General features: G+C 44.9%; 1 protein-coding gene across 3 annotated transcripts in view; it reads right to left on the bottom strand.

The window, feature by feature from the left end:
* The window catches only part of ank3b (ankyrin 3b), a 182,985-nt gene that overhangs the window by 1,353 nt on the left and 153,715 nt on the right, over positions 1-27,917 (bottom strand). For all 3 annotated transcript variants that reach the window (XM_075458091.1, XM_075458090.1, XM_075458092.1), the window contains 11 exons: positions 25,430-25,511; positions 16,597-24,237; positions 13,777-13,851; positions 12,710-12,841; positions 11,418-11,561; positions 4,622-5,288; positions 4,162-4,318; positions 3,976-4,059; positions 2,295-2,378; positions 1,974-2,189; positions 1,219-1,287 (listed from right to left, as the gene is read on the bottom strand). In XM_075458091.1, the coding sequence (XP_075314206.1) occupies positions 1,243-1,287; positions 1,974-2,189; positions 2,295-2,378; positions 3,976-4,059; positions 4,162-4,318; positions 4,622-5,288; positions 11,418-11,561; positions 12,710-12,841; positions 13,777-13,851; positions 16,597-24,237; positions 25,430-25,511 (9,327 nt within the window). In that variant the 3' untranslated portion in view covers positions 1,219-1,242. The remainder of the gene's footprint in view (positions 1-1,218; positions 1,288-1,973; positions 2,190-2,294; positions 2,379-3,975; positions 4,060-4,161; positions 4,319-4,621; positions 5,289-11,417; positions 11,562-12,709; positions 12,842-13,776; positions 13,852-16,596; positions 24,238-25,429; positions 25,512-27,917) is intronic.

Genomic DNA, 27,917 nt, shown 5'->3' with positions numbered 1-27,917 from the left:
AATAGCGCCACCCAGTGTATAGGAATGTGTTTACGAGCTCTGCATCAATCCATTTTCTGGAATCGATTTGGCTTGACTTGATGTGCTGGGTAACCAATCAGGTGTTACGAAACCGCCCACTGACTTTGATGGGCAAGTTTGACAGATACAATGAATTAATGATGCAACAGAAGGACCATGAAATTAATTGGTATTTTAATGAATTAATGACACTTTAAAAAATAAAATAATGATTAATGTATTTAATTCCAATTTTAATAAATTAATGACACTTTTAAATAATTATTTAATTATTTATGTATTTAATTTCAATTTTAATAAATTAATGACACATTTAAATAATTATTTAATGATTTATGTATTTAATTTCAATTTTAATAAATTAATGACACATTTAAATAATTATTTAATGATTTATGTATTTAATTTCAATTTTAATAAATTAATGACACATTTAAATAATTATTTAATGATTTATGCATTTAATTCCAATTTTGATAAATTAGTGACACATTTAAATAATTATTTAAAGATTTATGTATTTAATTCCAATTTTAATTGATTTTAATTTGATGTATTTATCTATCTAATTTTGGCACTTTTACTCCTCCATACTAAATGAACACAATTATGATTAATTGGATTACAATAAATTGGTTTGAATTAGACCGATTCTAGTTGGACCGTATTTAACTTGTTTACCTCCTCTGTAACATGCACTTTCCTTGTGAATTGGTGCGAAATAAATAATTGGATTTAAAACTCTATCAGCATCTCAAATTTGAAGTCTATTGAAATTTTACCAACAAATTAACTGACAAAGTTAATTTATTTATATATTTATTTATGTAGGTATTTGGATATTTATTCACAAATGTTTCTGTATTCTTACAACTAAGTATTTATCAGTTTATTATACATTATGTATAAGTATTAAACACTTATTTTTACTTATTTATTAATATATAAAAATATAAATTTTGTGGTTCTTGCACAAAATAAATATAGGACCACAAACTTAAAAATAAAAAGATAAAATAAATCAATCATTAAATCATTAAATACATAAATAAATGAGAAAAATAGAATTGTTTATTTAATTCTATATTTAATCATTTGTTCCTGTATATATTTATCGTCACTTTTGACAGTTTGGGCCTAATTAATAATAAAGTTAGAGTAAGGTTTGATGTACAGATTATTTCTTCAGAATCTTACCAGTTGCAGCCGGGAGCTCCGCTGTTACGACTGAGTCTTCTTTCCCTGTTTCTTGTTGGCGTCTCCAGGCTTCGCAAAGCGAGATCGGGGGAGGGGCGTGCAGCGAGGTTCATCGTGTCATGGAAGAGACGAGGAGGAAAAAACAGGATGTTAGAGGTGTGTTCGGGGTGAAAGGGAACCGTGAGGGTTAATGAAGCGCCGATCGGCTCGGCCACTACAGCATGCTGGAAGAGAGGGAGATCGGTTTAGGAGAAAAAAGGAGGTTAAAATGACTTTGTCTCTACAAGCAAAATCTGACATGCTCAAGAAAGTGGAGGAAAGAGGCATTCTTTGTTAAATATTGGTGGAAAAACACACGTCAACACCACTGCAAACTGCATCTCCAGAATACAAGGCGGCTTTAATAATCCTCTTTCCACTCGGGCATTCCTTTGAACAGCTCAGGCTTCACCCATAAAGATGAATTTAACTGATCAGGTTGAATCGGAGTGTTTTGATGTGCCAGTAATTTTGATCCAGGTCGTAATAATAACAACTACAGTGTTTTACGTATTGTTTGCCTGTAAATCATCTATTTGCTGTAATTACTTTCTTTTAGATGAAAGGAATGGATGACTCTTAAAAGTTAGAAGTCTCCTCCTCTGACACGGCGTGTTGCACTACAGCTACACCTGGACCAAACTGACAGATGTTCAGCCTCTGCAACCACAGCTGCATGCAGGTGAAAGTGAGCCAGGGTTGGTTTTAACGCCAACCTCGGTTTTCCCTCTTTGAGCTTCCTCCTTGTTGCCATGTCTGGAGCGCTTCCCCCTCTTCTTGCCCTTCCCTCCTTTGGCTCCTGCTGAAGAAGCAGCATCCGCTCCACCTGTTACTACATCACCACCACCGGCTGCTCCCTCTGTTACCATCCCGCCTTCACTTTCCTTCCTTTCCTCTGAGCTGTAAACTCGGCGCACCACCTTTCTGATCACCTGTTGGGGGGGCAGAGGCATGTCAGAGGGAGGCGGTAAACAACGATGAGAGGGTGAGGAGCCGTGAGACAAAGAGAGGTAATGGAGGAGGATTAGGGTGGTTACTTTTCTCGTGACCAGATTCCCGTCTTCGTCTGTAAACTGCTCCTCCGTCACAGACTCTCCAGGAATGTTTCTGGCCTCCTCTCCCTGTTGGGGGGGGGGTAAAAGCATGGGTGGGAGAGGTGAGTGGGGGAGGACAAGGGAGGCAAAGGTGCAGTTTGGGTTGTTCATCAGCAAATAAAACAGCATTTCCACACAAATGGTCTTTAGGACCGTGTCTGTGCCTTAAAACAGCTCCAGGCAGGAAAAAAAAAGCACATTTTCCTTCATGCAGCAGCAGGATTAGGAAACACCATTCAGCAACACTCCAAACCAGACAAGTTTATAAAGATCCGCCAACCAAGTAGTTATAAAACCCAACAGTGACACTCAGTGGGGTCACATGGCACTGAAAGGATCGGATTATTGGCTAAATTACAATAAGAATGAGTTGAGCAAGGGTAATTACCCTTGGATATATGGCGGTGAATGAATGGGATCAGAGGCACAAAGCGTGTCATTTGTCATTTATTTATTTATTTAAAACAGGGACAATGCACAAAAGCATTAATCGTGAGAGAAGAGATGCCTTGTGCCAGGTTGTAGCAACATTTGCTAATTTCCACCTGCAGTCCCTGGGCACGTAAGGTAAGAACAGATTAAGATTGTAAAATATGACGGATGAAAGTCCAACTGTTGCTAATAGAGCCACTTCCTGTTGACCTCTTCACCACCACCAACAACAACAACAACAAACATTGGAGAAAGATGGAGAACGCAGAGCGAGATGAAGCTACGTCCCTCTACATTTGGTCTGTGATGAGCTGCTTGTTGCACAACAGAGCATTCTCCATCTCGTTGTTTGTTTCTTTCTGACGGCGACAACAACAGGAATATCGTCTCCTTTGACCCCGGGAAAACATCTGGAGCATGCGCAGAACGCAAAGTCTAATTCACCACGTGCTTCAGCGTCTACAAGCAGGTTTAGAGTGACTTTCAACCCAGTTATCTCAGGGTCTTAATCCGATCCGATCCAATTTCTTGTCAGATTAAGCACCTAGAGCAGAGCTGTGTTCCTGCAATACAACCAACAGAGATTAGATCATTTCCGAGTCAAAATGAGGTTTTATGAGTGGCTCCAAACCAGTCAGCGGTTATCCAAGAAAGTGCTCGGCAGCTCCTTGAGTTTTAAAAAAAAACCAGGTCGATGCATATATCCAGTTCAGATTAAGACGCATTGAATGCTGTGGGATTAAAACACCGTATCCATTCAGAGGGAGTTGCACAAGCATTCAGCCTCAGAACAATCACTAAGAACTGAATTAACTGAATTTAACAGCTAAATACGACCAGCAGCCTGCTGACCAGGCAGAAGGAGGAGCCGCGGTGAGTAAAACAAAGCCCAACACATCATTCTTAACCGTGAACTCTGGAACTTTTCTGTCCGTTACCGCGTGTTCAACAGTAGGTCACATGCCTCACGCTTCGTCTTTCTAATGCACCCTCGGCCTCTTTGGGCTCCATCTAAGAAACATTGGACACAATCCTTTAAAGAGCTGTCTCCCTGCAGCAGCACACAAAGCCCACTCCCACGCCTCAGTTCTGCTCTCATGCTCAGCAGTCCCAGCAGCACACTGAGTTCAGAGCCCCCCCGACTCCTCTGACGGAGCTCAGGTTACAGCTGCACACAGCAGGCCTCACACACCTTCAGTACGACCCGTCTGCGGTACACCCGGGTGGTGACAGCGGCCTCTTCCTCAGAGCCGGACTCCTCGGCTCCGGCGCTCTGCTGATGAACCCATTAATGCGTGTGTGCAGGTGTCACGCTGTGATTTTAAGCTCATAGTTTAAACTTTCAGGGGGTTTCCCCGCCTGGAGGACGGGCTCTCACCTGGACTTTGTGCTGGGACCTGTCTCCGCCCTCCTCTCGGCCTCTGCTTGGTCCCGCTGTGCTGCTGTCCTCCTGAGATCCCTTCCTCTTGGCCGTTTCCGTGTGGTTTCCGTTCTGAGCCGGCGGCTGCTCCAGTGAGTCGGCCAGACTGTCAGGGCTGTGCCAACGGATTACCGTTAGCAAAGAAATTCATCCTCTAACGTCTTGGCTGACCTTAAATCACTTTATATTTTTATATATTTATATATTATATTTATGCTTTATATTTTTAAACTGTTTTTTAAATTCTTAGATTGTTTTTAAAGTGTTTATAATTGTACAAACATTTTTATTGCTTTATTATGTCTTGCTACTGGATGCTTGAATTTCCTTCGGGATCAATAAAGTATCTATCTATCTATCCATCCATCTATCCATCTATCTAATCTGAGTGAGTTTATCTGAACGGATCAAAGCCCACCTGCCCTCCTCGGCGTGGGGGCTGTGGCCAGCGGCCGCCGACTCCACCGTGGCGCCGGGTGTCTCGCCTCTCCAGCCTGGAACTGAAGACAGGTCTTTTTCTGCTTGCCGTACTTGCTCAAGGATCGCATTCACCCTCTCCTCCGTCATCTCCTCTTCCTCCACGCCTCCCTCCAGTTTTATATCCTCCAGCAGACTCCGCAGCCTCTCTGGGGTCATCTCCTCTTCTTCCTCTCTTCCATTTCCGTGACCGGCGGACGAGGCCACGCCCTCTTTCGGGCTTCCTCCCTGAGTTTCCGGACCGACGCGCCGCACTGCGATCTCTTCTTCCGTCCTCCTGACCGGTTGCTCTACTGCCCTTCGGTCGTTATCCGGCCTCTCCACAGACGCCCCTCTTTCTCCGTCAGTCAGGGCTGTATCCTCACACCCGACAATCGGAGGCTCCGTAGCGGCGGAGCTCGGGACCGGGACCACGGTGGAGGGGTCGCTGCTGGAGGTGCTGGTGGTCTGAGCAAGTGACAGGTCGCTAGGCCTCGTAAGTGTGGTCTTGCTAGGGGATTCTATGCTAGCCTCACCCTCACTAAAGAAATCGTCACAGCGGAGCGGGGTAGGGGGCACGTAGTTGAGGTCTGTGGGGGTTTGCAGTTCCAGATCTATATTGTTGTATCCTGGATGGATGGCAGGAGTAAAGGATTAGAGGATCCACGAGGGAGGGAGAGGTGAAAGAGGGAGGGAGAGGAGAGGAGAGGTAAAGTGGTGGAGCTGATGTAATGAAAACACTTGTGCAACATTTAAAGGGAGCTTTTGCTCAAAAGTCACAGTGAAAACCCGAATCCACGATGAAGGTGGAGCAGAACAAGCTGAGAACACACGACTGATTGCCTGCTTCTAAAGTTATTGGCTGTGTTCAAAACCGCATACTTCTCCTACTACTCATACTAACTTTAACTTTTTTTAAGTTTCCGAATGCATACTAGATTCTCTGAAATGTTGGGTATGCATCATGAGGTTACTACTCATACTCAAACTACCCAAGATGCAACGTAACGTGACGTCGCCGATCGTCATTTCCTGTCAAAACGGCAGTTTCAAGCTAGCTACAACGAGGGTAGGTTCACTTCCTGTTTTCAAAACAAAAGCACCAATTGTATCGTAACGGCTTTCCCTATGATAAAAGGCAACGGGTATTTTATTTTGTGAAAATAACCGGAAGTGCGTTGCTCACTGCGGCTAGCTTTAGTAGCGCCGGATTTCTGGGAACAAAATTGTAAATAGCCGGTATTTTGTCAGGTTTTCAACACGTTGGGGATCTAAACGACGACTTTCTTGCCTGAAAATGTTTCAAATGTTGCTAAAGTTTACAGAGTTTAGAGCTTAAGCGAAATCAGCTTCAGGCCGGCTGATTTCGGCTTGGGCTGCTCGTCTGATGCTTCGAATTTAACTTCAGGGATCTACAAAAAAGAGCCAGTTAAAGTTTCTAAACTGTAACCTGCTCCGTTTGCATGTACAGGTCCTTGGTTGCATTTCTGTAGAGGACCGCAATCAAACTGATGTCTTAATATCACCGGTAAAGTTTCTAAATGCTCTTTTAAAGAATATTCCCTGTTTGTGCAAACTCCTTATCATATTTAAACGTTGTTTATAAACCGCCCTGCAAGAGCGATTTTTTTTATCGAGCAGGATCTATAAACGCCAGCTTTTAACATTAAAACATCCGACCATGTTTGTGAGTGAAGCAGAAAACGTGACTGGAGCTCAATTCTTATTTTGAACTAAGCCGACTGGATGCGATGCTCGCTGTGGATGTTTAATCCGAGGTTTTAGCTGGTTGTAAGGGATACTTTGTTCTGGTCGAGCAGAGAGTTGCTGTTCATGTTGCACCAGTTTTTTGGGGGTTTGAGCAGCAAAGACAGAAAGAACCAGGTCTAAGTTAGACTCTGAACCAGCACCGGGACCAGTTTTTGTATAAAAAGCCCCCCACAAAGGGGGGAGACTACCTAGATTATGGTTGACACCTGCACACCAGGCATTTTTTAACTAAGCATGTTTTTTTTATGGCAGTGAGGCACGACTCAAACACCTTCGAGCCCTTTTCAGACTCAGAAACTTTAAACTTGTCTATTTTTTTTAATTTGGGACTTTTCTGACAAAACAATTGAACTCTAAACTGAAAGTTTCTTTGTGTTTTGTCCAGATTAGTATTGAACACATGCTGTTGTTCCTAATAAAGCATAAAAGCAGCTACAAATTGTTGCCAGACAGATGTTTTCCTCAGGAGTTATCGTGGAACTTCAGCCTTGTTGTGCTGCTTCCAAATGGAATAACGTTTAATCGAGACCTTTTAAAACCGTAGGGCACATGTGACTTTTGAACCAGCCCTAAAATAGACACAACAATATCAAAAAGAGATGGAGACAGAAGTAAAAATACCAAAGAATGTGATCTAAAAATCTGAATTCATGGTAAAGTTACACTAACACATCTGCAAAGGCCCTCGAAATGGCACTTAAGTCATCAAAGTCTTTTGAAAATACTCAACTTCAGAGCTGTTTACATGCAGATTTAGTGGAATTAGAAATTAAAACAAGCGCCTTTAAAACAAGCCCAACTTCAGCTCAGTGTTATGAGTTGGGTTGGTTTAAAGAAAAGGCAGAGAGGAGCAGAGCGTAAACTGACTGACATCTAAATGTAAACCTCAGGGACAGAGCGATCCCGCCTGAAGTGTGGAGGGATACCAGGAGGGAGGGGAGAGGGAGGCGGGGAGGGAGAGGGGAGAACTGTGCGAGTTGGAGAATGTGGAGGTGAAGAGGAGGCACATATAAAAGGAGGAGAAGGGGCGGCAGAAAGATGAGGAGGAGGCTGAACAGGTGTGGGAGAGGCAGAATGAGGGGGAGGGGCAAGAGCAAGAGGGGACAAAGGCAAGGGAGACGAGTTGGGAGGAAAGAAAAACGAAGAGCACATGAAAGGACTTCGGGGGGAGGAGGGGAGAGGAGGAGAGTAAGGCAGGGTGGAGAGGTGAGGAAGAACAGGAGCGACGGGCAGGACGTAAACAAGAGGCGTGGACGGGGGAGACGGGAAGGGAAAAACAGAGGAGGGGGGGAAGGGGGTGGTGGTGGGTGGAGGGGAAGGCTGAGATGTTTCGGGACACAGGCGGAGCGTCTTAAGAGAACTTCTGGGAGGTTTGGAAGCTGCTGCTATTATCAGCGCACAACAAAGAAAAGTAGAAGACGACAGACAGAAAGACAAACAGCATTTAAAAAGAACAAAAAGTCAGAACACGGACAGTGAAGTGAATGTGGCTGATGAAGGCTTGGTGGGTATGAAACTGCAGAGTGTGGCAGCATTTTGGAGCATTTCTGGACAGGATGGCAGAAACTATCGTGCATGCTGCTCAGGGCTCCGCAGATAAAGCAAAAGGGATCCGGAGATACACTGACAGGCAGGATTCTCTAAATACTAAAGACGCTCAGGAGAAACAGCACCTACCCACGCAGAAACAGAAGCTCCAAACTACCGCTAACTGTATATGGAACGTATCACATTTGGCACTTTATTTGATTTATTATCTATTTTTATATTTATTTACGTCTTCTGATTAGTTTGCATTGAAGAACCACAGATGTTTCCCAGAGATCAGCTCATACAGGCGGCTGCACATTGCTGCATGGTGGAGGTGGAGAAGATGCATATCTACTCTTCAGCTCCGTCTTATCCTTACGAGGCGTGCACAGAGATCTACTTTCCCCCGAAACTAAAAAGATTTATTCATATTTAAATCGAAAAGCCATTGATTTGGTGACGCTTTAACAAGTCTTTCGAAACTATTTTATAATACTTTTAACATCGATATCGGCCTTGAATCTGTTCACAACTCGTTCGTCCGTAATCGCTCCACTGCCACATCTTCACTTGTGCTTCTGTATCATCGGTAAAACTATCCTATCTGGAACTTTGAGTCTTTCTCGGGGCTGTAAATGGAGCAGAGTGGAGGACTAATGGCAGGCTGTGAGGGACAGAGTTAGGGAGGCACCGATACTACAGAACCGATACCGGTGTGACAGGAGCTTAAAGTTAAAATGTTAAAACAATACGTTTTATATGACTAAAGTGCACTAAGTGCAGACTGAATCCATGCCGTAGAGATGAGAGACTCATTCTGAGGTAACAAAAAATGCTACAACTCTTACAATTGTCTTGATTTGGACTATTCTATAAGAATTAAATCATGCTCATGGTTTTTTTATTGGCTCTCAGCCCCTAGATGTCCAACACCCCGGCAGCTTTTGGTGAGATGACTCTGGGCCGCAGTTAGCTGTCAGCGTCATCCAGTCGGTGCCAAAGATTTGCAGCTGAAGTCCTAATAGCTGTCAGGAACATCTGGGGTGCCAGAGAACATCTGTCTCTCATCTATTCAGTGTTTAAAGCACCTCGCTGTCAGTGAGAGAAATCATTCTGATCGGCTCTTCAGCACAGCTGGATAATACATTATTTTACCGACAGGCGAAGCCCTGCCAACGCCGCTTCTGCACCTAAGTTCTCATTTGCCATATCGTCTATGCACACATTAAACTCTGCAGAATGGGAAGACGACAACTCAAAGCAACTCGATTTATTGGGGCAGCTCGTAACGATGCTCTCTGCCTTTGATCTGTCGTTTTTCCTGTCTTTCTCATGCCATGGGGGAAGCAAAAGAACCAACAAACAGCACACAGATGGAGAAGAAAAGCCTACATTCCTGGTTGTTTAACACTGCCACAGACAGGCATCAGGCAAGACGCCTTTGGGAGGCGCCAGAAACTTATTCTATGGAGCAGAGAGGGGGAAGAGGAGATGCTGTGATGGGATCGGGAAGGTGCTGAAGGTGGCCAGTGATGGAAATTAACTGGTTAGTGTTGCTCAGCGTTGACAAGAGAATTTGCTGTAGACGTTAGTCACTCAGAAGCAAGAAGAGGAGGAGGAGGAAGAGGAGCAGGAGGGGAGTCTGCTGGTCTAAAAGCAAAGGAAGCTGCAGAGGTTGGGAGGCTCGGAGGGACCGAGGAGATGACAGGTACAGCATCATTATACACTTAAAGAAAAGGTGCTTTCAACCCATCTGTGAGTGCGATCCGAGACGCATCGACACTCCCGGATGTGTTGAAAAGGCTCCACCCGGTTAAAGAGTGGCGAAAGTGTATCATTGTGAGTTAACGGCATCAGAGCGGGCAGCCCTTTACACAAAGCCCCAGCCATGCATTTTGTTGGGTTAATGCTGGTTTCGGTTTAAATCATCTTAGCATGGATCACATCTTCTCTGATCCTCGTGTTAAAGGGACAGTTCGCCTCTTTTGACATGAAGCTGTATTACATCCCATATCAGCAACATCATTTATGAACATTTTCTTACCCCCTGCTGCGTCCTGTGAGCCGAGTTCCAGCCTCGTGATACGAAGGGAGAGAAAATAGTGCCAAGCGATTGCGAGGTCTGACTTTTTCCTGGTGAACGATTTTGTGATGCAAATGTATTACTCTGTTGAACGCATATTGTTTTGAGAAGCAAAACGCTTTATTTTTTAAACCCCAGCCAACTAGCCGGACTACCTTCATCAACACCAAAACGAGGCTGGAACTCGGCTCACAGGACACAGCAGGGGGTAAGAAAATGTTCATAAATGATGTTGCTAATATGGGATGTCATACAGCTTCATGTCAAAAGAGGCGAACTATCCCTTTAAGATGACTTTAGGAAACCTGTGAGGCCGATCGGCAGTGAGGTACATTTCAGAAATTCGTTTTAGAATCTGCTTGGCGAACAACTGTGTCAGATGCCGTCTACATTGGTAGTGACATACTGAGAGTGGTGGGATAAAAGTGGTCAAGCATCCAACTGATGGAGTGACACAGAACAATAAGCAGAGTGAGTTACATCACAGTAAATCTTGTGGATTTCCACTGAATTTGTTGCTTGTTTCCAGGTAGAAAAACTGCTGCTACTGAATTACCACGAGCCTTTTGCCACACCACTTATCAAAGTTCATTCGCCTCAAACCAGTCTGTGGAAACGGGACTGATTTCGTATGGTCGTCCGAGAGTTCTGAAATGTTCCTCGGAGGGTCTGTAACAACCACACTTGCTGCCACATTTCATTTTCATTTTACAGGAAAGAGAGAGAAACAGAGGGTGAGAGGAAAAAGTCTTGCCATACTGCTTTAAAGCAAACATGCCATTACTACAAAATGGTTCTTAGAATTATGTTTTTATGTATTTCATATAAATTTGCAGAAGGAGATGCGTTGTGTCGGGGTTGGAATTTCAAACATACACATAAACATAACTGTTCTTGAGCCAAATTACAAACTAGCGTCCTGCTCCATCTGAAAAATGAGCTTCGTGAATCTCAGCGACAAGATTATCAATGCATTTATCAGATGGGAAAAACACAGCAATCACTTCCTTCATCATGCTTTTTTTTTTTTTTTTTTACATTTTATATAAAACACACACTAAAAATTTCATGCACCCCAAATTGCTCAGATTTTCCTGCACCTAATTAGAATCCTTTCAAACTCTGTCACTTGTCATTGAACTTCCCAGCGTTCGCGCAGCTTAACAAAGACACCTCTGACGCTGGGACTAGCTGCTTTGGGCTTAATGAACCTGCTGGAGCGCTAAAGTAATTTCCTCTTAATTGTTTTGGTCCAGCCCGATTGGTTCTGTATTGGTTTACACAGTCAGGTCAGACTATCTGGCTGAGAGAGGAGGTGAAGAAGGGTGAAGGGATAGACTGAGAGATAGTTCAGCTAGGGTGGGCTACACTTTACCATCGGACTGATCCGGGAATACTGCGTTATCATCGGCAAAGCAGCGTGTGCCTGATATGTTACCGTAGTCAAATATGGGCCCTTCCAGCAAAGTCACAATATCCAACCGATTGATCTTAGTCAGCACCGCGGTTAAAGCGTCCGCTGGAGGGGAGAGAAACAGAAAGGGTTATTCAACCAGTCATAATCACAAATAACTGATTCTGTCACTCACACCTGGGATAAACATGCGTCTCGGTTGATACAATCACAAGTGAACTACGTCTTGTTGCTGTTTTAAAGGACATTACGGTCGGGGTGTCCTGCTTTGTTTCTGAGTGCAGAGGAACTCCAGAAGGATTTACCAATCATACTGGAATTATTGATTGTGTTAAGATGTCTTCATTATCTGGAATAATAGCTGTTTGTAGATATTCCAGAGGTGGACGGGACGCTGTGGCGATAGCTTCAAAAAAATTTCCTCTTTTATTATTAAGCAGCCAATGGTACGGAACCCTCCTAGGGGACACAGGGAAAAAAAAAATGATGGGCAAAACTTTCTCGAGATCTTTCTCTCGAAGTTTCGCAAGATCATATGAGATCTTGCGACGTCGTATCTAGGACAACGTACATCCGGGTCAGTTAGGCCCATGGGAACGAAAACAAACACAGACACGGAGCAATCTATTGATTTTATTTTGAAATGAGCCTAAAAAATAGCGAAGCCGCTTCTACTGCTGAGCACGGTTTTTATCTTTCTCGAGAAAGTTTTGCAAGATCTCGCAAAAGTGCGTCCTTTTTTTTTTTTTTTCACCCATAATTTTTTTCCCCGTGTCCCCTACGGGGCTCCGTACTATTGAGCAAAAGAGCACTTTTTTATATTTTCATTGATCAGGTAATCAGAGTTTAGCAACAAGAAATAAGCTGCGCCTGCTAAATTTCATGGTCTTGATCATCAACATGCCCGCTTGTTTGTCACGATTAGTAAATCTGGGCCCTAATATTAGTCTGAAATAGTCCCATTCCATTAATCTGACTATTTTGACCAACTTTTTTGCCAAACAAAAAGCAAAAGGTAACCACGGCAGCATCCCGAGCTAATAAAGGGTGAAGTTCATACGATGGTAACCCTGTTCCTGCATCTAGATGCTTCCTGGATACATTTGAGCTTTCCACTTGTGATCACATCTCCAAATACACACGTTAATGTGAACATGGCCTTAAACTAGAGTCGTGAAGTACGTAAACTACAAAGGCCATATCACACATACAAAGAAAGTAGGCACAAACAAAAACCACAGCATTTTGCTTACTTGTGGCATTTTTACCATCCCTGTGCACCCATTTCTTTAGGAGCAAGAAGCTTTGTGCCGTCAGGGAATTGGGGTTTTCCACTCTGATGAAGTTGATCTCTTCCACAGAGAAATCCAGCTCCCTGGCCAGTTCTGTGAAAGCAGCACACACCATAAATTATGAGCTTTCCCTTCAGGAATTACAACCAGAATGTTGCAAAGTAATACTGGAAGGTGTCAAAAGTAGGATGATCTGCGTTTATCAGCACCGCAAGCAGATGTGAGATTAAAAACGAGATCATTATAATGCTCTCTGAGCAACATTAGTCATATTATCCCACGTTACAATCTAATTTCTTATGGGAGAAGCGATGTCACACTGAAATAACAACCTAACACTGAGCCAAACATCGTCTAAAACCATGAGAACATCGTGCTCCTACTGCAGCTCAGCAACAGCGGCACGCATTAAACGTGGATCAGATGCCACTACAACCCAACTGTGCACAAGCTTCTGGAGTCACACCCGCCCGCCCGCGTGCAGACAGGCGTGGAGCAGTGCTGCAGTGCAGGTGGTCGGGCTCGATGAGCTGCAGAGGCCACGCCCTTCTCACAACTCGAGCGCAGCAGACACAGAAAACCGTCTCATTGCTTTTTTTTCTTAAATGCACTCAAAAATAAACCTGCTCTTCCAGCTTTTAGCCATTTAAATCAGTGAATTACACACTGTGCTACTGAGCACATTTTTCTCATCCGAGCTTCTTCATCATTATGCGTCTGTTTCGAACTCTTAAACAAATCTGAAATCAAACAGAGTTGTAGATGTCTAATTTGACGTTGGAATGTATGTATGTGTGATGCATAAGATTATAAATGCCACTGCAGTGCTGCTCAGCAAAATATCTGTACACTAAATGTCCACTAGATGGCAGCAAACACCGTAAATCTCCTGGCGGGAGATCTGATCTCAGTCCAGCTGATTCATTCTCTTGCTGCAGCTCTTTGAATTCTCACATTTGCTGCACAGCGGGTATCACAGACAGATGCATTTTACACAAAGTGAGGAACTCGGGCGTGTTCACACTCACCGGTCCAGCTGAGGCCGAGATGGTCGGCTACTATCGCCATGCGGACGTCTGTTCTCTCACAGGGGCTCTGAGGGCCTGAGCGAGGAGGCAGTGGAGGGCAGGAGACAAACAGTTAACGGGAAATCATGTCAAACCAATCAGGTGTTGTTCTTAAAAAGAGAGAGACATACAAAATGGCACTAAATGAAAGAAACAGATTAGGATTGTGAGCTGAGAGTTTTGCATTAATGTGGTGTGACCCCCTGGACCTTATATTACCTGCTTAATGAATGCCCGCTGAATTAAACAAGAGTTCTTTGATCCTTTTCTCATGTGATCGGTGTTGGAACGAAGCCCAACTTAAGCTCACTGTCCCAGGTGTCGCAGCCTTTCTGGGCAGACTCTCCTGAACATTTAAGTTGAGCCACTAGATGCTCGTTTGAATAATAGATGGACCTTTTGGGAGACGGTAAGACATGAAGATGCCGCTATTATCTGTCTGTTTAACATGAAAAATGAGTCGAGAGTTAAGTTATCGCTGTCTTTTGGTCCGATTTAAAAACGAGAGCTATTCCGCATCAATTCAACCAATATTTATAGAGTTCTGCATCTGGAAGGCTTCATATTTCTCATTATTTTTCTGTTGGAGGATGACATTACATGATGGAGACTCTCCAAACATTAGACCTCTGGGACGTGTGTTTATCTGACTGTCAAGTCGGTTCACACAAGTGGTTTTTGCTGCTCTCGCTTTAATCTTAAAAGACTCATGGTTAAGATCACAGCCTGATCGAACGGCTTCAGTAATGTGTGATTTGTTGATGGAAACTTGGGATAAATGTTCTCCCTTTGATCCGAGCAGGCTTCGACTTTTAGATGTCTTCGGTTCGCTCTTAATTGAACTGCACCAGAATTTGCTGGAAGCAGACCGAGACCCACCTTTTCCAGCCATCTTGGTCGGACATTTACATTTAATAGTGTCCTGTGGTGTCTGGTTGTAGGATACTTGCAACAGATCCCTTTGGGCCCTGTGGATTGTGGGGGTGGGTCTTTGTAAATTTGGCTTGAGCCCATCCTAAGCAGTTTTTTTGCGGGGCCCGCTGCTGTAATATCTATGTGAGCAGTTTGGGTGGAGGCACGGGTTAAAACACTGGGCAAATAGTTGTTTATCTATTCGTTTGTTGGATTTAAAGTGTCCCGAAGCTTATCGAACGGATGTGAAAGTGGTTCCAGTTCGATCGATAGTTCCCTCGTGGATGATGATAATTGGAATTTCTCCACCGCTAACGCCATCATCATCAGAAATACAAAAAAAATCTACGTTTAAAATCCAAGATAATGAAGATTGTCATTGCTTTTTACCTGTGCTTCTGTGTCATTGGTGTTTTTGGTGCTAACTTTCAACCAGTGGACGTTTAATCAATGTGCAGCATCACCTCCAGAGTTTGTGTTTGAGCTTTTTCCAGGACTGAAGGTGTGATAGAGCCATCTGTGGAAGCTGGGCTCTATATTCTAAGTAAGCATGATATGTAAATCTATCTGAGTCGTTGTTTCAGCTGTTTTTATTGTGGAAAAGAGAAGAAGACTCACGTTCACACTGAAATGTTTGAGGATCAGTCGTATTAGTACTGCGGGTTTTAGAGTCGAGGAGTTGTGCATCACGTCACCAACAAACACGACCAGGCAGCATTCTCCGTCACTGCTAAAAACAACTCACGGCTTCAGCTTGAAATCAGGCCAGCTGCACACGCTTTCCCAACAATGGCTGACTACACTCACACCATCTGCAGCTGACGTCAAGTTGAGCCGATGGGCTGTTTTTCAGTGATTTCAGACCAAACGATGGCTAAGAACCAGGCAAGCAGACCAAAACAGTCACAATATTGTACGTGAATGATGTGTCTCACGGGGAAGTGCAAGATTAACTTCATCTCAAAATTAAACGGAGGGAGTGTGCAGTGGCCCACAGTAAGAGAAAGCAGCTAAAAGGCATTTGAGGATTTAATTCGGATCTTTTTTCTCCCCCATTCTCTGTTATTAATCGAACGGCATCCTGCTTCCTATCTGTTCTGAAACAGCCTAAAATCAGACCAAACATAGTCTGCTTGATCCAGAGATGGGACCAAGTCACACATGCGCATGTCTCAAGTAAGTCCCAAGTAATTTTTTCTAGGGCAAGTCAAGTCAAGTCAAGTCAAGTCAAAGTCAAGTCACCTTGTTTTTGCAATTTTACCTGCAGAATCTGATCTTAATAAAGTGAAAAGACAAGATATAAGTAACTGTCAGTAAACATCATTGGCCAATGTGTCCAACCTGTCCACCCCGTATCATATCAAGCTAACGTTAGCTAACTACCGACTAGGCTAACAGGATAATATTAGCTAATTTGACGAGCACTTACTGGTCAGAATGGATCTTCAAATGACGAACAAAGTTCGAAGTTATCTCTAGATGCTTAACACTCAAGTCATTCAAGTCATCGTGTCTCAAGTCAAGTCAAGTGCCGAGTCTTTAACTTCCAAGTCCGAGTCGAGTCTCAAGTCTTTTGTTCTTTGTCAAGTCAAGTCACAAGTCATCAAAACAGCGACTCGAGTCAACTTGAGTCCAAGTCACAGTGACTTGAGTCCCCATCTCTGGCTTGATCACAGAAGTCTGTCCTAGATGGTCCGAGTCGCAGCCCTTTTACGTTGAAGCCTACGTCAGACAGCACAGGACACAGATAGCACGAATGACAGGAAGAGGAAAAGACAGCTACACTCACGTCACATCACAGAGCACCCACAACAGCTGCATGCATCTCAGAGAGAGATAAGTACAAGGGTTTAGAAAGAGTTTACAAACTAGTCTCGTTCTCCGTCACAGGAGCCGTGATTGGTGGATCAACCTGACTCCCTTCCTCCTCCTGCTCTCGCTCCTTCCCTCCATGTGTCCACCTACTCTTCCTCCTGCTCCTCCTCATCCTCTCACTGCTGGCCTGTTCAACCTCAGCTCTCACATCTCTAGCAGATGGTGTTGATATGGTGGTGGTGGTGCTGGTGGAGGTGGAGGCAGAGGTAGAGGTGCGGGAAGGCCGGGAAATCCTAGAAGCTCTAGATGGTTCTGATGTGTTCCTGCTGAGGCTGCAGCTCTCCTCGTCCTCAGTGGGCAGCGCTTTCCCCTCTAACCCAGTTTCAGCCTGCTCGGGGACGGCTCTGTCCAAAGTGTTGGCTACCTGCCTGCTAACAGACCTTGTTTTAAGGTTCTTTGACACCAACGCGCTGTTCTTTCTCCCCGTTTCACGTGTCGTACTTCTACTGGAGGGTTTTGTCGAACTGTATCTGTGTTGGGCGCCGGATTGGCTCTTAGTTTGAACAGATTTAGCTCTAACCTGCTTCTGCTCCTGGGAACAAGATGAGCATTTAATGGCTTTTATCACTGGGATTCTAGATTTAGGTAACACACCCTTAAAAGGATCGACTCTTTCTCTGAATTTATGTATCGTGTGCTTCCTGGCTGGGAATTTATCCACCTTTTCTCTCGCCTTGTCCTTCCCTATTGGCTGCTTCTGACTGCATAGTTTGGGGCTGGGCACCCTCAGTGGTATCTTGGACTTGAATATATGGCCTTTAATCTCTTTGGCTTCCGTGTTTGTTATTGCTACATTAGAAAAAGCCCCGCACTCCCCGTTGTGTTCCCCTAACTGACTGAAAGACGCCTCTATCCTGCCGACCTCCTGCCGAGCGAGTCCTGATGAGGACGGTTCGGAAACCTCTGAATGGGAGTCCGGGACGGTGCTACTGGTATTGCTGCTCTGTGTTTGCAAATCGCTAATCTGGGGCGCTGAAGGACAATCTGTGCTTTGATTTTCCAATGTCCAACCAAAACGCTCCCTCTGTTTGGACGAATCTGAACAAACGCTTTCATTTGGACAATAATCTATGACATATGACGGTCTAGTACTCGAAGGGTCGTCAGTCACGCTTGATGCATTGTAATTACAATAATCTGCATAGTTTGGGGTTAAACAGTAAAAACTATCTACAGCTGTTCCTGAGCTTTTGGCATTACAACAATCAAAGGTGCTTTGTGTTTTATAATTAGAAGTGCTATTTGCAGCATTCGAGGTTTTGAATCCTGTTCTAAACGTGGAGAACTTAGGCTCAGCGTTGGAGGCTGAGTCCGTCCATGCGCTGTAGCCGACGGCCACGTTCGATATTTCTACAGTGGTAGTCTGAATGGGGACTCGAGGTGCTGATAATGTATCATGAGTGTCAGACTGGTCTCTGTGTTGTGAGGGGGCATTTACATCCGAGTCCCTGACCCTGTACCTGCCCGCTGAGTGGTAATGCTCACCGATCTGAAAAAACTGGAGCCTCTCCTCCACCATGTCCCTCTTGCTCATGTCAATCGCACCACTGCGCGTCATCTCAAACATCTTCCCTTCATGGAAGGGGAATGGGTTTTGCTCGCTCGTGGGCGTGCTATCGTCCGTCGGGGTTCGGGCCGGGGTAGTGTCTGTTGTCGTGGCCTGAGACTGGTCGTCGACCGCCAGTCCGAAAGGCTTAGGCTCACCGTTGCTTCCCCGTGTCCCTTCCATGTCAACGACTTCTCCTTCGCCACATTTACTGGGCCAGGGATCAAAGTCGAGCCCCTTGGTGGCGACAGTCTTAAAAGTTGAGTTAAATTCCTCTTCTAACTTATAGCTAAAGTAAGTGTCTGAAAAGCCCTCTTTGTCTGGGTGTTTTTGTTCCTGACTTTGAGCTCCATCTTTACTAACGTCATCAGGCGGGGCGTCTTTTATCAAAGTTTCCTTCTGACATTCCTCTGGCGTTTTCTCCTCTTCGATAACTTCCAGCTTGGTCTGGGGAAAAGGCCGATCGGAGGACCTGAAAGTGTCTGTTGCCCAGACGTCTCTCCGGCTGTCTGGAAGACCAAACAGCCGTAAATCTGCCTGCTCGCACAGGCCATCGTCCTCATCCTGGAGTTCGTATCCATCTAGAGAGTCTATCTCGGTTGCGTCTGTGTCATGAGAAAATTCAGCCGTTGTGGCTATTGAGCAGTCTGTTATTGACTGGTCATTTCCATTTTGTTCATACTCATAGTCCTCCACTTTGCCGTTGGAACCTTTGGAACCGTTGCTGGATCCGTTGAAGCCGTTGGTCCCGCCATTAATTTCTTTGTCGTTCCCATTTTTGTCATGCTTTTTGGATTTAAGAGCGTTTTCCTTCTCCTTCCTCCTCTCCTCGTCCTCTGGAAAATTGGAAGTGAATTTCTTACATGGAATTGGTTGGAAGATGGACTCATCCTCAGAATTTGACTGATTGTCATCGAGCACCGGGGAAGGGGGCTGTATGCGTATGATTGGTTCGGTCAGAAGGTGCTTGTCATGCTCTTCCTGTAGGTTCACCTCCATCATTTCTGTCTCAGTCTCTGAGGAGGCGCAGGAACCTTTTCTCTCTTGGTCTGAAGTGTCTGAAACCGAGTCGAGCGGAGGTGGGGGAGGGAACTCAATATATGCAATACCCTTGTCTTTTGAGACTTCTTTCTGCCCCTGTCCTGTAATTTCATCATGCATGCCAGAGACAATCGTTTCTAGCTGGTTAAAATTATCAATGAATCCCTGCTGATTATCAGTCGTTTTGGTTTCCTCCTCATTTGCATTAACAAAGTCTGCGTGGGTAGCATGAAGAGAGGTTTTACTCTCAGGAGGCGCCTGTTTAAAGGAGAAAACCTCCCTGCCGTGGTCATTTTCTGACTCCTCGGACACCTCCATGATGGGGCTTGGTTGCCCCGGCATGAATCCCATGAAGCCATCAGGAGTCCTGCATGTGAGGTTGTAGCTGACCTCCTCTGAGCTGGGAGTTTCGGGTGTGATGGGACTCTTACCTGAGCTGTCTATGAAAGACACCTGCTCTAGAGTGTCATCTTCTGGGCTTATGGGGCTTTGTGCAGAGTTTGACTTCTGTTTGACCGAGTACAGTGCTCCCTTTGCTTCCCTTTCTGCCTGCCTGCCCACCTGCACGTAAACAGGTAAGGTTTTGATGCCCTTGTAGTTCTCCTTGGTCGTCACAGCAGCCGGAGGGGTTAGTACCTTCTCCAGCATCTCTCTGGGGCTCAATAGGTTATTAGAGTTGGAATCTTTGGGTGCATTGTCTAAAATCTCAAAGGTTAAATCTGTTTTTGCTGGAGTTGTCTCAACACTTTTGGTTTTTGATAGTGTAGGTATCTGTGAGGGCTTTGTCGTAGTCTGTTTCTTTGCGAGCTCATTATCTAAAGAAGGCGATGCCATTCTTACAGGAATCTGAGATTCTGTCTTTTTTCTCAGGTTTTTGTTTTGTGGTTCTTCTGCATCTTTTTCTTTGGAAGCAAACAGACTTTTTTTGGTTTGTTCTTTAGCATCACTCTCATCAACAACAGGTGTGTGAACTTTACTGCTTTCTTTAATGTCCTGAGTGAGACTGGAGTAAGTGTCTCTATCTTTAACTGTCGTTTTATCAGTTTTAGTTTCACCAATTTCTCGAGGCGCCTGCGTAAGATTTTTGTTTGGCAGCTTGTCGACTCTGGAGATTTTAGATAGGATCAGATCAGGTTTGCTGCCTTCTGTGCCCTTCTCTGCATCCTTTTTCTGTCCTTCCTCTCCTGATGTTTCAGATACTTTTGACGCCTTTCCTCCAGAAAACTGATAAACAGGAAGTTTGCTTTCCTGTAATTTCTTCACTGATGGTTTCGGTTGTACTGGTGGAGGAATTTTGGCCGGACTAGACTGACTTTGACTTACGTTTTGAGCCACAGACTCAAACTTCATCCTAACAGCACTGACTTTGGATGTTGATTTTAGATGAGAAGGAGAGGAGGGTTCAGACTCACTGGTCTTTTGTTGTTGTTTGATTTTATCCTCGCTGCTATTCGAGAAAACGCTTTTCTGAGGACTGCTTGGTAAGCTAGAGCTTTTCTTTTCAGCTGCCGTGGAGCTGCCAAACATTTTACCCACCGAAGGCTCCCTCAGTTTGCTTTTACTCAACCCCTCTTCTCCCGTCTTAGCTTTCTGCTGCGTTTTCTCTGGGCTGCTGCAGGCTGAGCTCGGCCAGGATCTGGGCTCCCTCGGCTCTCGTCTAACAGGCTTTTTCTCTGGAGACTGCAGCTCATCATTAAGCTTTTCCGTTTTGTCACGGAAGAACTGCGACACCTCGCTGAGTTTTTCCTCGGCTTCCTTTACGGATTGATCTACCCTGTCCTCATAAAGCAGCTTATCTCTGCCCCTGTCGTGCTTGTCCTCTGTAAATCGCATCCAAACTGCATGTTTGGGGCTGCCCTGTTCTGTGGAGTAATGGAGCACTGTCACCTTGTCAAACTGAGATGGGTCGTCCCTGTGCAGGAATTTACCTGATTTAGGGGACCCGTCTTTCGATGTCTTAGAAACAAACTCTCTTCTGGGGCTTCCGTGCTGCTGATTCATGCTCTCAGTGCTCCCAGTCTCCTCAGACACGAGGTGGCGGTTTCTCTCAGCCATCGTTGCTGAATCCTCTGTGTCTGAATGAGACTGCGACGACACATCGAGTTTCTCTGAGAGAAGCATTTTCTCTGCAAATCTATACGACTCGCCTCGAACCTCGGAAAGCTCATCATCACAGTATTCTATGGAGTGCTGGCTCAGTAGCTTTAGAGCTTTATAAGAATCGTCTGCCATTAGCTGGGCAGAACTTGGGCGACTGTCCTCTTCTTGGGAAACTGGGGTATTAACGCGGGACGTTTCCAGGAAGGAGGGCAGGGACTCTTCGGCAGTAAGCTCCTCCTCTTCCTGTTGGGCCTCATCGTATTCAATGAGCTCCTTTATTCCACGATCGCCTTTGTAGACGTACAGCTCGGGGTGTTTCTTGGTTTCCCTGATGATGACCTCAGTCGGCTCAGCTGTGCTGTGACCCTTCTCAATGTGAACTTCAATTATTCTCTCGACTTTGGGCTTTGATTTTATGTCTCTGTCGAGAAATCTGGGAGTCAGTTCATCTCCTTTGACAGAATCCTGGCTGGCTTTGTGTTCAAAAAGACCCGCCAGCTCTTTAGACGGGTCTCTCCCAGACTGGAAAGCTTTCATGATATCACGAACTGACATGGCCTCCTCCATCATCTCTGCGCCTTCCGTTAGTTGGGGCTGGTGATAAACCATTCTAGTTGTGGTAGTGATATGAGTTTCCTCTTTAAGACACATGCTTTTGTTCATCAGGGCATCATCCTCTGGCATTTTCATCTGTAAGGCAGCAGCTGCTTCAGGCTCCATCACAGGCAGGGCGGATGCAGCCTCCTCCATGAGTCCTGGTTCGCAGAGATCATCCGGCTGCTCGTAGCTCCTGATGTGGACCACCTCGGTCCGGGTCTCGGTTACGCAGGGGGGGATGGGTGAATCCGTGAATAAAGGCTTGGGTCCCGTGCTCTCTGCACTTTGAGGAGCAGAGGGTGTCTTTTCACTCCTGGTCTCGAACCCGCTGTCGGACAGGGGACTCTTATCCTGCTCGTGAGACAGGTCCTCGGGGGACTCCAGTATGGTGTCGGACCCCTGATAGGACTCGGCGAGCTTGTTTAAGTCCTTCTCTGAGGGAGACCTGATCATGCCTGAGACCGGTGGAGGCATTTTGAGTTTGTGCTCCTGTATGGACATAGACGGTTTGAGAACACGTTTCTGTTTCTCTTCCCCCTCCGTTCTTACCTCGTCCTCAAACCTGCTTTTCAGCTCCGCCATTTTCGACAGAGAGCTGGCACCAATGTCATTCGTTAAGAAATCTACAACTTTGGCCAACTCCAATTCTTTGCTCGACATGGATTGGTGCTTAAAAAAGCGTGTGTTATCGTCAAAAGGACTGTAATAATCTGGGAGGGTATTTCTTTGTGCCTCTTCAATCTCATCTTTTGAAAATTCCTCCCACTCATCCTCTGAGCCCATTTCTCTACATGCAGAGGCCTTACCTTCACTCACGATATCTTTCTGTAATATCTCACTGACTTTGACTAAATCCTCTTTCACCTTCTCTACTAAAGTGTACGGCTCCTCTTCCTCTAACTTCCTTTCTTTAGGAGTGCCGTTCCGGGATGTCTGGACAGTTTTAGCTGCCGTCTGTGTGTCTGTTTGTAGGATAGCCGTCATTCGGATCAGATCCTCCTTCATGTCGGCCACATCTTTCAGTATCTCCTGGTTGGAAGCTGCAGTCGGGTGGATTATCGGCGGCGTGATAAACGGAGGGGATTTCAGCTGAGACTTTATTTTTGTCCCAGTGACACAGCTGGACAAAGATAAAGAGCATGCAGGTGAGGCACGAGGGGAATCGGGAAGGGCCATTTTGAGAGACCCAGGCCCCGGTTTGACTGGGGTCTCTGGGATGATGTTGACCAGCGAGTAAACGGGGACGGTCATTGTACTGGAAGAGACCGCCGAGCCTGGGGACGTGGTCACCGATCTCAGAGTACCGTAAGCAGAGCTCGCTGTTGCAGATCTACGGGAGGAGGACAGTGATTTAAGAGTGCCGTAGCCTGAGACGGAGTACGAGTCTATGGCTTCATTGATGGCCGCACTGACACCAGACGTCGCTGCCTGTGTGGTGGCCTGGATCCTTTCCTGAAGGCTGCTGCTTCTCTCAGAGAGAAGACGTGAAGAAGGGGAGGATGGCGTGGAGGAGGAGGAGGACGGGTATTTAACAGGCGACACCGATCCGTTCATCATGGAGAATTCTGAGGACGCCACGGTCGTCTGGCCAGCTGAGGAGAGAGACGAGACGGATGTCCTCCCTCCTCGGGATGAGAGCGTGGAATCAACGGAGGTCTTTAAAGAGGACAGATTGGAGATGCTTTTAACGGAAGAAAGGGCGGCTGCCGCTGCATCCGTCACGACTGCGGATCCCAGGGCCGTTTTAAAAGGAATATTCGAACTGTACATGTTGTACATTGTTTTTGGTGATTCTGCAGCAGTGATCTGAGCTGAGGACCTCTCTGATAGAGAACCATTGGAAACTGAATGAAGCGGAGAAGTTCTTGATGTGTACACTGACGCAAGATTTTTGATTGAAGCTGGATCCGTGGCAGGTTTACTTCCTGGGGTCACCAGGCTGCCAGACCCCTGAAGGGTGTATTGACCCTGCTGGACAACCGTTTTAATGGGTGAAGGCACAGTCCTGTAAGACCTGATGGGGGATGAGGAAGTTATGTTGCTGACCGATTTAACTGGGGGTGACAGGGCAGGTGCCGGTGATGGAGCGCCCAAGGTGGTTTTTATAGTTGTGGGGCATGCAGGTGATGGAGCTGAGAGGGGCCAGGTGGATTTTAATGGAGAAGCAGCTGGTGAGCCTGCCGGTGAATCGGTAGAGGCGAGGGAACCCCCCACTCCGATGGGCCTTGTTTGGCCAGGGATGGTAATAGGAGCAGCCGACCATGGTGGGAAAGGTCTGGTTGGAAAGACAGGTTTGTGAGGGTAACCAGCAGGCAGTGTTCTTGCTGCTGCGCTTCGCTCAACTGCTGTTTCTTCAGGTGAGTTTTCGAGAAATAACGATGGAGAAGAGATGGCAAAAAAAAAACAAAAAACAGTAAAGATAACATAAAGTTATGTTGGGGAAGAAAAAGGATGAAAGAAATATGAAAGAAGAGAAGACCAGAGGAGGAAGACTTGGTCAGTGATGCAGTTGTATTATTAAGCAGGGAAAACAGCAGTTTTATGTGTTGGGTAAGACATTTGAGCACTGATTAAAGATGGACTCATAAAAAGAAACAGTTCTTGTGTGATTCAGGGTTGGTAGATGACTTAAACAATACAAAAAAAAAAAAATCAGCTAAACAAAGCACATACAGCAGCAAAGTAAATTTCCAAGGACGAATGGCGTTGACAGACAGCTGACAACAGAAAAATGGCAGACAAATGCACCAGGATTACCCACAAAAACAACTTCAGATATTCTAATACCAGCATATGGATTCTGGCTCTAATTTAAGTCCGCTTTTTATAGTGCCTTTTATCTGTTTGGTCCAAAATTACAGTTTTCTCAAAGACAATTTAGACACTATGATACAATAGAGCCAAGGGCTGCAGAAGTTTCCATTTTCCTTTTTTTTTTTAATCATAAAACAAACAAAATGACAAAATGTGCTTTCCAAGACTGAAGTTTTGGCCCATTTTGTCATGCAGCATCGAACTGGTGAAAAGCAAAAAAAAATAAAACCTGTGAAAAACTGAAAAGAAAAATGCCCGAAAGAAGCCAAACTCAAGACCTCCAGCATGCGTTGCTGTCCAACACGAAGGTGCTGCATCATCACAAAGCCAAAAAGAGCTTTACACTCCAAGGGAACAAATAAAATACAAATAAAACTTTACTGTGACTTCCACAGAAACACTATGTTGGTAAGTCAGAGTAACATTTTACTGCATTCAGACCACACAAATCCAGAGGAAGTACAACTCACAACATGGGCAAGCATGGCACACAAACTTAAAAACCACTTACTGACTCATGCAAAAATATGTACCATGGTGTAAACAAGCAAGTGGACAGTGTGTGTTATGTAGGATGAGAAATATGCATTTGTCACATTAAGTAAGTCACATCTATTGATCACGCATTTTACAGGTTTAATAAAACTGTTGGCAAACTAAGTTATCCTCTAAACTTGGCATTATTTTAATACTCATCAAAGGGTTTGTTAGTGAAGATGTCAAACTCACTCAGTGCAGGCTCGGCCAGATAGCTGTAGCGCTTACGTAAGGCTAGGGATGCAAAGGTATGACGTCGATCTGGCTTTTCAGTCTGCAACAATAGCAAACAAGACAAAAACCTATCAGTTCTAGGTCACCCTACATTGCAAAGTGCTGCAAAATTAGCACCTTTTAATGTAAAATTAAAGCAAACCTTCTAGTCTGCATTAGTTTGTATTTAAAAAATATATTTAATTGCAAAATATGGCAGCAAATCCTCCTGCACTTCAATTGTTTTGTTTTATTTAGCACTGATGCAACCACTTATGAGGGCTGTCACTTTTCCCAAAAGCGCGTTCAAACCAATTTAAAGATAAAACCTGCAGTTTTTTAAATGTACACACGTGTCCTATCCCTCAGCAGGTGTCTTATCCTGCAGTATCATCTGGAGGTTTTCCCCTGTGACGTTGCACAGCTGTATGTAGGATGACGTTGTATATTGTGGCTCCAGTCAGATCACAAGCCCCTGAATCCCCTTTCATGAATGTCCTGCATATCTTTGCGCATAAACCTTGCTATCTTGTTTATCTTCTCGAGTTGGATGGGCTGCTCTGGCCATACTTTTATATATAAGGCCTTACTTGGTCTACTGCCGTCCTTTATTTGTTCCTTGACTGCACAGAGAGGTGCCGGTCCTTACTCCTTTCTGTTCCATATGCCCGTACTGAATTGGGTAAAAAAGGCTGTTGGCTGCTCTGCACCTCTAGCATGGAATATGTTGCAGAATGACTGGAAACTAACAGGGTTAATATCCAAACTGAGAGTACTTGAGGCCGACTCCACTACATATACTTGTTTTTCATCATCTGCTTGTAAATTTCAATACTTTTTCTTTCATTTGTTTGTGTTTTTATCTGTGTAATTTGTAACTGTGTTTTGTATTTGCTGCCGCCTATCTTGGCCAGGTCTCCCTTGAAAAAGAGGTTCTTGATCTCAATGGGATCTCCCTGGTTAAATGAAGGTTATAAATAAATAGATGAATAAAATAAAGGCTTCTTTTTTTAAAGAGCCTCTGGCAAAAGGGCGAGCTGTAGCTGACTGCGCTGAACAGCAGGCAGTCAGATGACATTGAACAGCTAACTATGGCTGTGTTTCGAAACGGCAAACTTTTCCTACTTCTCCTACTACTCATACTACTCATTAGGGCTGACGCGGTGAGGGAATTCCCACCGCGGTGACTCATAGCCGCTCAACAGCGCGGTATGGTGATATCGCATTTTTGTTCATTAGGCTACTTTCCACGACACGCATAGATGAAAATCGAGCGCATAATCCGTCTTTTTTCCCCAGCGATTCTGACATTTCACTTTGCTTTGCCTGTTATTTACTCGCTCACAGACCAACATAGCGGAGATCAAGCAGCGCATACCCCAGTTCTGCAACATTGTTGCAGACCTGCGCAAGTTTCGTTTAGTAATGACGGAGAAAAACGAAGCAGATCAGTGCAGCAGTTGAGCTCACGTGTCCGGGATACAGTTTTTTTTAAACAGACTGCCGCCGACCAACCAACCCAAGCTGAACTTTAACTGTTTCCGCGAAGTTGTCAGAGCTTATTTCTGGCACGGCACATTTTTTAAATGTTTTTTTTATTTTTTATTTTTTTATATATCTATCTATATATGTGTAGGTTTCACCTACACAGTTTTGTTGAAATGATCAGGTATTTCCCAACAGCAAATGTGCACACCAAGCTGTGGTTCTGTGGAAGCTAGTTTATTGTTGATATTAGACGGTCGCATTTACAACATTAAACATGGATAATAAGGGAAGATTCAAAGCCATAAAGTGTCCGGACTAGGCAGAGGAGTAAAGCCGAGATTAAGGTAGGCCACTGCATTTTATTTTAACTTCTATTGCTTCGACACTGAGTAGGCATATTCTTGTAATATCAGCTGCTGAGGGAGAATGAGACCAAAACGAGTAGCATGCAGACGTGTGAGCGTGTGCAGTGCCTATATGCAAAGATGACGACAGAAACACGCCACCTAGCTGTGTTAATGTGTTTCTCCTGCCTTGCGGGGAATATACAATGTATCATTATTACTGTGCTGTCTTAAAAAGAGTATCAGTTCTGTCAGTCGCTTTGTATCTACTGTGCAGTCTTAAAAACTCTTAGTTTCTCGAGTTGTTCTGCGCGTGCAAGGGGGCGTGCGGTGGCCTGGACACGCACTGCGGAGGTCCTCTCAGCACCGCGGTGATTGCATTTTGCGGTTATCGCGACAGCCCTACTACTCATACTAACCTTTTGAGTTAGTAAGCGAGTTTGAGTATGCGAGAAGTTCCCGGATGCATAGTAGATTCTCCGAAATGTTGGGTATGCATCATGAGGTTACTACTCATACTCAAACTACCCAAGATGCAACGTAACGTGACGTCACCGATCGTCATTTCCTGTCAAAACGGCAGTTTCAAGCTAGCTACAACGAGGGTAGGTTCACTTCCTGTTTTCAAAACAAAA

Source organism: Odontesthes bonariensis, chromosome 23 (assembly GCF_027942865.1).
Source record: "Odontesthes bonariensis isolate fOdoBon6 chromosome 23, fOdoBon6.hap1, whole genome shotgun sequence".
NCBI lineage: Eukaryota > Metazoa > Chordata > Actinopteri > Atheriniformes > Atherinopsidae > Odontesthes > Odontesthes bonariensis.
Note: the sequence above shows the minus strand (reverse complement) of the source record. Positions and strands in the feature narration are given on the sequence as shown.